This window comes from Ambystoma mexicanum, chromosome 3q, assembly GCF_040938575.1.
Source record: "Ambystoma mexicanum isolate Mex_15411 chromosome 3q, UKY_AmexF1_1, whole genome shotgun sequence".
NCBI lineage: Eukaryota > Metazoa > Chordata > Amphibia > Caudata > Ambystomatidae > Ambystoma > Ambystoma mexicanum.
Window position 1 is genome coordinate 266,469,770 of NC_090926.1, and position 12,224 is coordinate 266,481,993.

At 46.7% G+C, this 12,224-nt stretch overlaps 1 protein-coding gene across 3 annotated transcripts in view; it reads left to right on the plus strand.

Annotated features, from left to right (window-relative positions):
* RDH5 (retinol dehydrogenase 5) overlaps positions 1 to 12,224 on the plus strand; it is a 274,923-nt gene that overhangs the window by 211,558 nt on the left and 51,141 nt on the right. For all 3 annotated transcript variants that reach the window (XM_069653727.1, XM_069653728.1, XM_069653729.1), the window contains exon 2: positions 4,546 to 4,872. In XM_069653727.1, coding sequence (XP_069509828.1) covers positions 4,566 to 4,872 — 307 coding nt within the window. In that variant the 5' untranslated portion in view covers positions 4,546 to 4,565. The remainder of the gene's footprint in view (positions 1 to 4,545; positions 4,873 to 12,224) is intronic.

Sequence of the window (12,224 nt, forward strand, 5' to 3'; positions counted from 1 at the left end):
TGTTTTGGAAGCAGGCAAGACATGTATAGCTAAGTGGAGCTCTCCTGCGGTTCAGATGAAAATGCATCATTGCTCTGATGCGCTGATGATATGCTGATAACAAAAACGTGTTGACTAAGTCATCGCCAGGCCCTTGCTAAGGGGTCAGCCTTGGTGCAGTGCCTGGTAGATAAACTGTTTATCTCCATCCTCCCGTCATCATGAAAGCTATGGAGGCAGTGATGTCTGGCACTGTAGCGACTGAGTTTGGCTTCAACTCCTGCAGCCTCTATATTTTGTTTGCCTATTTTGGGCTCGTGCACCACACGTTGCAGGTCTTGCACCTGGAAAGCTGCCATTGACTCTCTGCCTTTTGACCTTTGTCCTGGCTTGGGGTCGACAGACTGACGCAGGGGTAGCGGGTGAGTCTGGAGAGATTGGTAGTGCATTTTGTTTAGTTGTTCATCCACTTAACATCATGGAAGGGTGAAACCATCCACAACGTAATGGCTGACAGGCAGCTAGGGAGCTTTCCACAGGTATTAGTTTAGCTTGTTGTTTGTAGAGGACGTTGTGGCTCCTAGCGGTCTTAAGGGGAAACGATGGAGGCAAGCCAGGGGAGGTGTAAAGACGCCGGAGGGGGGTGTCTGTACTTCTGCTCTCTATATGGTAGAGGAGAGGCACAGAGGACCCCAGCCAAGATTCTCTATTATTGGTAACATAGTCGAGCAATCAAGGCCTATCTTCTCAGGAGGTGATGCAGGCTGGTTCTTAAGTACAGTGTAGTCCCCAAGCACCCAAAAAGGAATGTCCGCACACTGTATTGGTTAAGACACAGTCTTTATATAATTTATATTCAAGGTCATGTACACTATCACAATAACTCACTTTGTACTCCGAAAATCAACAATGGTAAATATATACAGTTCTAAAGTGGTACCACAAACGTTATTAGATCTCATTAAAGTGCATACGGTCAGAATGACACACAGATCGGATAAAGGGAAATCAGCAGTAGAGCGAGGAAGGAAAGCACGGTGGTTGAACAATTGGCAGAATACTGGTCACTACCGTTAAACAAAGTTCTGTGTGGAGATCGCCCCACCTGGGCAACCTGTAGAAGAAAGAATACAAGCCCAGTCCATATATTGTTCTCACTAGACTTTCCAATAGTTCTGCAACCCCAAAGTACCTGGCGTTGTAGCGTTCCTCGTCGGGGAATCAACGGCCCTTCTTGAGTGCCCTCCCTTTAAGGCAGGAGTCACGGGTCGTCGAACGTCCGACGGAGAACAGATCGAGCTACGACGGTGAAGTGGCAGCTTTGTTCCTAGTGGTACTCATTGATGGGGAAGCGTAAACGTCCTGCAAGGAAGAGGCGTGCGGGGCACCTCGGTGTCGATAGTTCTGGACCGCAAAGAGTTTGAAGAACTGTGACCCAGCAAGGGCGTCGAGTCATCGCGTCTCTGTGGTCTTTGGGTGGCGGGAAACCCACCGGTGGATGCTGCGGTCAGGTCTTCTCCAGCAGGATACAGCGGCGACGATGCGGACGAGTGCGTCCTTGGATCAAGTGAAGTTCTTAGGCAAAACGGGAGCACAGCAGCTGTGTGAACAGTGGATATTGGTGCTTGAAGTTTACAGAGAAAGATGTTTTTAAGTGTATTGTTAAGAGTAAATCATCAAACGCACCAGGACTTGATGGTCTCTCTAATTGTACGTTTAAATCAGACGCGGTACTCTGGGCTGCGACACTGTTTGACTTGTTGTTAAAGATAACCAGGGACGAGGGAATTCAATTTTCTTGGTCCGAAGCCAATATAATACTAATCTTTAAAAAGGGCGATAGATTAGACCCCAAGAACTATCGCCCAATTCCCCTGCTGCATGCAATTAGTACATTATTCTCCAGTCTACTATTAAGAGACCTGGAGACATGGGCCAGGAGGGAAAATGTGCTTGATGTGTGCCAAGCAGATTTCAGGAAGGGGGTGGGAACAGCCCCAAATTGTTTTCTACTGCGGTTTTTATCGAATCAAGCAAGGCTGCAGGAGACGGCTGTTTATATGGCTCTCCTGGACCTTTCCCAGGCTTTTGATTGTGTTTGTAGAGGGAAATTATGGAAGAAAATGCTGGAAAGTAATTGCCCCATACATCCTCTTGATATTTTGATTACACTACATGCAAATACTCATGTTTGTGTAAGGCTAGACCAGCAGGGAACCTTTAGCAGTTGGATCACGACCAGTGGTGGGTTGAGACAAGTCTGCGCTTTAACCACTTTTTAATTTAATTTTTATTTTCATGAGATTGGATCAGCTTTTTATCAACGTTCACACCAATCCGCGACAACTAGGCCTGGTCCCCCTGCAGTACATGGCCTGTGCCGATGATATTATCATTTGTGACCTTACCACAAAAGGTTTGCAGTGGGGGTTGGATGCAATGCATCAGTATTTAACAGATTTAGACTTGAGCATAAACGTGCAAAAAACAAAGGTGCCGCTGATGAAACCATGGAAAACATGTTGATCACCTGGCAAGGCACTTGGTTTTAAGGTGGATAATGTAAGAGTGGAGGCCGTACAGTGTTTAAATATCTGGGAGCACCTGTACAAGATGTTCCAGATAAAAAGGAACTAATGGTATATATGCAATCACAAGCTAAGGTAGCATCAGCCCAACTATGCCTCCTTGACAAACAATTTGGGAGATGATTCTCCCTCTTGTGCAGTGCGACCAGCAAAACAATTCTTCCTAAAATGACCTATGGTGCCCAAACATTGGGGTGTGATATGGAGTGGGAAAAGATTGAGGTGGCGGTTTGGAGAAAAACTTTGGCACTCCCGCAGGGGGTACTGATTAGTCGTATTAGACTCAAACTGGGCCTGACTTCGATTGAAGCGTGTATAGATTGGGAACTATTACAGTTACCTTTGCCATTTTTGTGGCCCTCAACCTGCTCATGGTTAGTAAAACTCAAGATAGACCTGGACCTGGATAATTGTAAAGTGCTGTCTAGTTGGGCTGGCAAGTGCACGCATATTTTGGGGGTTTGGGGCGTGCTTCTATGGAGCTACTGGTCTCACCTGGTAAGGTTAAATGTGAATTATATGAATTAGATTGGATTCTAACCAGAACCAGGGTCTCGGAATACCATCTATTTTACTGGACAATTTTTGACAACAGGTTCTACCATTTTATTTATATAAACATCAATCCCGTGCCTTTAGAGTGAACTTTTTACGGTTTAAATTAAATCTTTTTCCAACAAATAAAGTGTCTGGTCTGAGAACAGGAGTTCCAAGACACGAGAGACTGTGCAGGTTCTGCAGCACAGAGGTGGAGACATTAAAGCATTTAGTGGTGTCGTGTTCAAGCCTCATATCCGTGAGAAAAGAAACGCTGGCAAGATTAATTGACCATCATGTATTATCTTCTGAAGACTATTTATGGAATTGGGCTTTAAACTCCAATGAAATATCTTTTAGTAACACAGTTTTAAATGTTATTGATTCTGTTTTACAAATGGTGTAAATGTATTGTATTGGTATTGTTGACTTGTGTTTATGATGTGTTGCATGTTTGTTCGTTTGCAAAACGGTTATGTATTAACCACAATGCAAATAAATAAATAAATAAATAAAATTGTTGTGGGTTGTAGTTGGACCTGTATTTAATACTTAGATAAACATTTTTAATAGCTTTTGGGAGTCTTTTGTGTATTGTTGAATTTCGGGGCAAGACTCCTTTAATTCTGCCTCAGAAATGGCTTTCTGGAGGTGACGTGTTGTTTGTCTTCAAAAATGCTTCGTGCAGGTAATATTGCATGTGTGTCATGAAAATGGCTTTGTTGAGATGAAGTGGTCTTTGTTTTTATTGGAAACGTATTTGTGGATGTGAAATGGGTTTTGTCCACACGGTACTCACACAGGCTATTTTACTTATTCACTGTTACTTGTTTATTCTCGAAACTCGTTAGCTTTTTTTTTGCTTTATTAAATATGCCATTCTCTGTGTGTCTGGATCCTGATTGCTCTGTGTTTGTGTTGGAGGTATATGTATGGTGCTGAAGTGTCTTTGTTTTTCACAAATGTGATTTTTTGCGCAGGAAATTGGTCTTTCAAGAACATGTTTTCTTGGCATTTCGAAGCGATTAACTTGTATTGTGTGAGGTTTGTTGTGTGTTAATAATTAACATTGCCTTGTTGATGCAGTCCTTCCACCTTTCGTTTGAGGGGTCTGTGGGTTGCTGTTTTGGCTTTGGCTTGAGGATGTGTGTGTTGGGCATGTCAAGAGCTTTCCTAGGATGCCAGTATTGAAAATATACATTACATTTTATGGGGAGGTGTTATGTGGCACAATAGGATATTTTGGGTGAATGTGGTTTTGTTAGGTGTCTCATGCAGTGTTTGGTTGACATCGATAGTTGGAAAGGTTTGTGAAGGAGACTGACAGGCTTGCAGTTCAATATACCGATTGGCAAATTTGGTTGGAAAATCAGGTCGAGGATATAAAATGTTGATTGTGCACTATGTCCCTGCAGTACTGACTGTGCATTGGTGTTTGCAGGTCGTCACACTCCCACCACCATGTGGTGCTACGTGGTGACCTTCCTCATTATCTGGGCCATAGGATGGTTCATCAGGGACCGGCGGACCATCGAAACAGTCAGTGATAAGCATGTGTTCATCACTGGCTGCGACACAGGCTTCGGGAACCTGCTGGCACGCCGTTTACACCGCAAGGGCTTCCAGGTGCTGGCTGGGTGCTTGACCCAAAAGGGGGCTGACGACCTGCAGAACGGCACCAACCTGAAGACCACCCTACTGGATGTCACCAGCACTGAAAGCATTAAGAAGGCTGTTCAGTGGGTCACAGAAGAGGTGGGGGAGAAAGGTGAGTATGGAACAGCAGCCGCGTTCAATGGCAGTCTATAAATGGTCACTGGCTGCCATTATTGCTATGCGGTCTGTCTGTCTCTCCATGATCTTGTAATACTAACAATGTGTTGATTTATATAGTGTTTCAAAGTGGAGTCTCCCACTTTGTACATGCTGTAATAATCAGTGTCACCATTATCAACCAATCTGGGTACTCAATGTATCAACTTTAGGCGAATGAAGCGTTGAATCAGCTCAACACATGTATTGAGCCCATGTTGTACGGCATTTTCCTATTCTCAAAGTGAGCCACATCGCATTAGATCTTCCCTAATGCTCCTAGTCTCTCCTAATATTACCCCGTGACCAGCCACAGCCTGCCACTGCTGTTCATGTGCCTGTCTTCTCCCTCTGGCACTCACAGAGTACCCTAAAATAAGTCACTAAATGTCAATGTGCAGTTTGTGTATGTACCATCCAAGACCTTCCTATAATAAATAACCCTCGATATCCGGTGGTTGGACTGTACTACCCTGCAGTCCAGAGAAACTCAATAGATTAAAGCAAATAATATTGAGACTTTTCTAGAAGCCCTGCACTCAACTGCTGTGTATAACACCACAAACAGTTGCCAAAAGGCTCTTTAATGAATGATCTATGACATTTGTCATAACCCACTGTTTTTTCTTTCTTACAGCACAGCAATGTGTTAGCATTAAGAGAAAAGGTATGATGTAAGTCCAAGATTTATATTGCCACATCGTTTAAAGGGGTAGCTCACGGGCAATGTGTTTGTCTTGAAAGCAAGACACAGCAGAGCAACACAGGGTTGAATCCTGGTGTCACGCTCACAGACTGGTCTCTGGTATTAAGTGCATTATAAACGATCAGTTAAACTCATCCTCGGGTGGACTGTGTGAAGGCATCACGAAGCAAGACACAGACAACAGACTTAAAGTTCCAAATGAAATACTTTATTAAATTAAATGTAAGGATGGTAGAAGGCCTAACTCGCCCTTTGCTAAGGTGGGATTTCCTTACCTGAAGGAAAGGCAAAGAGTTCAACTTAAAAGCCTGTCTCTGTCCAAAACATATACTTGCCCTCACAACTAAAGCTAAGCAGTGTGTAGGGATATACTTGCCCTCACAACTAAAGCTAAGCAGTGTGTAGGGATGTCAATAATAAAAGATATAGTGTTAAGTTCTGAGCTTATTCCAGCACCCAGCTCTCTTTCAGCTCCCCTTCCCCAAGTGTAAGAAAGTTCCACAACAAGCCTCAAGATTACCATCCTCCAGTTCAGGTAAAACGGTTCCAAACAATCCTCAGGATTCCCATCCCCAAGGTCCAAGCAACACAGTTCAAACTCAAAAGGTCTTGAGGCTCCGTTCTCAAGGCGACATGTGTGGTTTCTCAAGTCCCACGGTTCCCTTCCCCAGGACTTTATCTTCACCAGTCGTTCAAAAGGTTTCACACAACTCAAGGTCCACTTTGCCCTCCTTCTGGTTTGCCTCACCAGTTGACAGTGCCTTTATGGATTTATTTCACAATGTCGTTGGGTTTCAGCATTTAGGGCTCACTGGTCCAGGCGCAGTTGTTAGACCACACAGTCCACCCATCACAGGTCGTACAACCAGGATCCCTGGGCTCTTCAACCCACCCAGGTTCCTTGGCACTGGCTCCTGTGCACCAAATCACCTTCACCTAGTTTCACACCATTGACTTCTGGGCTGTATGTGCTGTATTATACTCCTCTGGCTTCCCTTTATCAGCCTGATGGCCCTGCCATCACGTGTCACACACCTCTTGCCAGTCTTTGGCCTTGCCGTACTGCATTCATTCATAAAAGTTCACTGTGGGGTTATTCTTTTCTTCTCCCAGCTTTTATGGTGTTCTCTCACACCCGTTCCCTTTTCTGTCATTGACTTTCAGATCAGCACTTGGAGGGTTCTCACTTATCTGCTTTGCCCACAAGGCTTTATTCCATTTAATATTAAAAGTGTTTAGTTTCAAGATTTCAATCAATTCGTTGTTTAATATATTCTGTATTCAATATGGCCTCATATTGCTTAACTTTGAATTTTCCATTGAGTTGAATGTTCAATAGGCATTTGTTTTGCTTAATTTTGAAGTTCCCATTCAGTTCGGCATTCAACATGTGTTGGTTTTACTTCATTTAAAGTTTCCATTCAGTTTGGCATTTACTATGCGTTTATTTTGCTAAACGGTTTCCATTTAGTTCGGTATTCAATATGAATCTGTGTTACTTAATATCACGACCGTTACTTACTTTTCGGTCTACTAGGAGTGCTGCAGTGTTCGAGCGCCCTCCTGACACTCACCGGCTTCAGGCTCTGCACTTCTGAAGCCGGGAAGCCAACCACTACGAGCCTAGCTCATCTGCCGGATGCTTCCCTCTGCAATCTGAATGCCGCTTCATGGATGCAGACAGCATCCTTTCTGCTCTTGGCTTTCCTGCAGCTCCTACTGCTCACTCAGGGTCACAGAGGCTCACAGACTTGCGGAAATGACACGGGCCGCTTTTCCTGGATCCCATAAGCCCTCTGGGATATATACTGGCATCCTGGCTCCTTCTACAGTCCTACCACGGCTGCCTCCTTTTTCCAAGGGTCCCATGCTGGTCTCTCTCCCCCACAGGCCTCCCTGTTGGTGTTCTCTGTCTCTCATTTTATACACCTGCAACCAGTTAACAGGCTGCAGATGTACTCTCTCAATTGGGTCTGCCTGACTTTTATTAAGGAGACATGCCTGACTCATGCAACACTTTGCAGACATCTTCTTCATCCTAGTACTAGTGGTCAAATGGTATAGTGTTGACTACTCTTAGTCGCCTCTTCTTCATCTCAGTACTGTCAAGTGTCACATGTAAGGAAATGAGGGGAACAGCTTTATTGTAACCCATAAAGGTCGCGGGAGGGTTAGGTTGGTCCTCAACAGGAAAAGAGGGATACCATGTCTCACTTGATTGTACCCGACTCCCAATCCAGAATCCAAGAGCGATGGCCTGAGAAAAGGATCCAGGTGGTTTAGAATTGAGAATACCCTCAGGTTTCTCACAATTGTCAAACAAAATAACACACATAATGTAATGTTTGACAATGTATCGCCTAGCAACCTGATGGTTACAAAAACAAAATCAACCTAACTATGGAACATAATCACCACACCCAAACGCCTCTACATTTCACTTCTTAGGTCTATACCCTGGTGTTGAGCAATCTACAAGATTGTACCAGACATAGTTACTAGATCCTTACCAGATGATGAAAATAAATAAAATACTACTGCCATGAGTTTTGCAAAGGTTGGTTTTAAAATAAATAGGAGAACACAGTGAACATAAACATAGAACAACCTTACTAATTTTCATCATGACAGTCCATACAATTCTTAATCTCAGCCCGGACAGACATTGCATCTTTGAAATCAGCATCTAAAACGCTCCACTGATTACTACTAAAACGAGTGGAATGATAGCAGGCCTACTTGTATATTCAAAACCATAAATGTCCACGACACATCATGGCTTCTCTATCACTTTCATACTCACACTTGTTATACGGAATGGCAAAGTGATAACTAACGACATCAACAGACTCAACCTTATGCAAGGACACAAAGGCCCTCATTACGACCCTGGCGGAAATCGAAAAACGATGGCGGAAATGCAATACCGCCATCGAATAGCGCTCGGTGCGACTATGACCCGTCACCGCAAAGTACGAAGCCATTAGCGACACCGTAGTGAACGCCAACGCTAACTGCACCAAGCACGCGCGCGCGCGCCATGCCAAACCGCAAACACCACCATGGTGCAACGGTACGCCAATTCCGACCCTAGCGGACATGTACCTAACGCCATCAGGCATGGCGGAATGTACCATTCCGCCATGGCGAGAAGTACGGCATCGCGAATCAACCGTAAACGGCCCCACTGAGTGCCTGTACACCGCTCCCTGCCCACAAAGTACAACTCCCCGTAGGTGCAATGAAGCCACAATGCAACCATTGAAATGTACAAGTCACCCATGCATGCCAACGAACAAAAGAAACACAAGAGGGGCCAATGGGAGCTGCAGGGCACAGATGGCACGAATACAGAAGCCATCCCAATGGACATGACCACAGTCCCCCACCAAGAAACGCACGCAAACACAGGCACCTGTGACCAGCAATATTCCGAAAACCACATCATTCAACCAGTCCACCTGGCTGACCGGCATCTGTTACACAAAACCCAATCCCCCGCCCCTGAGCATGACAACATTCAAACTGGCATATTGGCAGCCCCCATCCCTGACCTCACTGGGCTTCGTAGGCAAACGCGCACAGCACAGTACCACGCAACTAAACCCCGAAGCTGGAACCCAATGCAGATCTCCTCACAATACATCGCCCCCCAAATAGGCATATGCCACATCACTTGCAAAGAAAAACGCTACACGGGCCAAATCAGAATAGAAATTTTATGCACATCAAAATCACCAAGCACATACAGCCATCAGGCCATGAACTCCAAAACACTAATCACCATTGTGGGCTGCTTCCGCAAGAAATGACCAGCCACTACCTGTGTGTCGCCCTGTTCCCCCATGGTACACAGAGCCACATTCACGTACGAAAAGGCAACATGGAAGCGCACAGAACCGCAGGGCCGTCCCAATGGGGAGGCACTAGTCCAGCTGAAAGGCCGAAATGTTGCTCCGAGCCACCAGTACTGCGTAAGGGCATGTGGCCCATTGGCGATCGTCCCATAAGATCGTAATGCTGCTCCACTGATTAACACGAAGCAGCAGGTGTCGGGAGTAAAATCCATCTGCAGGAGTGGCATACAGATGGCAGTGGCAAAAGGGGAGGAGATACCTGTCAACCAAAAGAAAAGAAAAAGAACAGAATGGCCATCAGAACTACATACCAACAACTCACTTCAATGATCACACGAAATCCACAGCCATATGCATGCTAGCCCACTCCAAAGGAACATCACCACCCCAAAACCACTTGCGACTCATAACCATCTATATCGAGGTGCAAACACCATCACAAACGAGTGTCTGAGGGCGCCTCGAGACAGGGAGGGCTCAACAAGGCCAGATGGACGATGGTCCCACTATGGCAGCCCTGCATCACATAGCGTAGGGGAGGCGGATAGATCCCAAGAAGCCCTGTACATGGCAAACTCTGTATCAAATCACCTGCCCATGCATCCATCCATCATTCCCTCATCCCGGGATCAAAATGCCTGAATAATTACTCACATAACATTAGAAACATCCATTGAGTCTGTGCGTTATGCAGCCTGCTAAATCCACAGTGCCCCAGCCCGTAATTCCAGTGTTGTGAAGTAACATGTATTTGGGAACGGACGGCCTCATCGCCCACGTAGCTATTGCGCATCCCAAACTATTCATATCAATCATTGCTCCCTCGCCATGGGCCCTGTCTCAAGGACATAGAACAATAGAACGTTACATTTGCAGTCAGACCTGTGGGCATCTCCTCGCCGCTAGCTGGAAACCGAAAGCGCCGCCCTTCGAATTCCTCATTTGCAACATCACGTCGAAAAGGCATCTGTGGCCGTTTGAAATCACTAATTATTCCATCGAGTGCGGCTGTGTGTGAAAATGGCAACTGCCTTCACCCACGAATGGGACGCCCCGCCCGTCGTTGCAACTCGGTACAGTGATGCATGAGGGCCCACCGTTACTCGAGTACTACGTCCCACTGACCCCTCACAAGTCTGTTCGCGACTGCACAGATAGTATGTGAAACAATGGGACCACAGCAGAATGAACATATCAACCAATCTTACACGGCCATCGGGTACAAATACATGATTGCAATAGCAAGATACAATTCCCCGAATTGCAGCGTTGTGCGCGGGACGTGCTCGGCCAAAGGGGAGAGCAGTTTGCACAGGTGGAATCAATCACCACAGGTGGAGGCCATACAGCCTGAAAACACATAAATTGCACAGCCAGTCTCCTCCCACAACCACACCGAAATGCTACCGGCAGGACTCGCGATGTTGGCCCTGGGGGACCTGATAGCACTGCAAGTGCTCCGACTCCAAGAAGTAGACGAACACCAACTACAACCAGCCGCACGGAGGAGACGCAGGAGGAGGAGGAGGCCAAGGCAGGGCCAGCAAGGCCCACCAGCACAGCCACTACCACCACGCAGGCAGCCCGCAATTCAACGCCTCCGAGCACATCCGTTCAACCTCACTGATGAGCAGATCCACACCCTCTACCGTCTGGACCGGGACACCATAGCCGCCATTGTGGACATGACACAGGCTGACCTTGTCAGCATGATAGATAGCCCAACCGCCATCCCACCCCTACTGAAGGTGGTGTCTGTACTCCACTTCCTGGCCACAGGCACCTACCAGCACACAGTCGGACAGTTGCATGGCATTTCTCAGCCACTGTTCTCACGGACACTATTGCAAGTGCTCGATGCCCTCCTGCAGCACGCAGACGACTACATCTCTCTACCACGCTCGGAGCAGGAAATAACCAACACAAAAGTGGGATTCCATGCACTTGCCGGCATACCGGGTTGCATTGGTGCCATCGACTGCACCCATGTTGAATTGGTCGTCCCACATGCCATGGAGGCCCAGTACCGCAACCGAAAACAATTTCATTCCCTGAATGTACAGATGGTGTGTGACTCCAACAGGATCATTACACATTGTTGTGCCCGATTCCCTGGATCAACCCATGATTCTATGGTCTTGAGGAACTCTACAATACCACGCTACATGGAGCGACACGCAGGGAACAGATCCTGGCTACTCGGTGAGTCTCATTACATGCATGATGATGTGGGGTATGTGAATTGTCAATGACCTGCCAGGAAGGGGGGGGGGGGGTGTGCGTACGTATCAATGGCATTCCACATCATACGTTTCTCGTCCACATACAGGTGATGCTGGATATCCACTGAAGAGATGGCTCCTCACACCAGTCCGGAACCCACGGGACCAGCATGAGGAGGACTACAACCATGCCCACTCACGTACCCGTGTAGTCATTGAACAGGCATTCGGCCTACTGAAGACCCGTTTCCGCTGCCTCAGCAGGTCTGGCGGGGCACTCCTGTACCGCCATGAGAAGGTTGCAAAGATGGTGATGGCATGTGTCATGCTCCACAACATGTGCGTACGTAGAAATGTGCCCATGCCCCCTGACGCAGAACTGCAAGCACCTGATGATGGTCATGATGAGGGTGGGGATGTGGCAGCACCTCATGGAGTCTGCGAGGCACCGGAGGGCCGTGACATTCGTCAGCATCTCATTGATGTATGCTTCTAGCACTCACGCCTGGTGGCTGATACATGG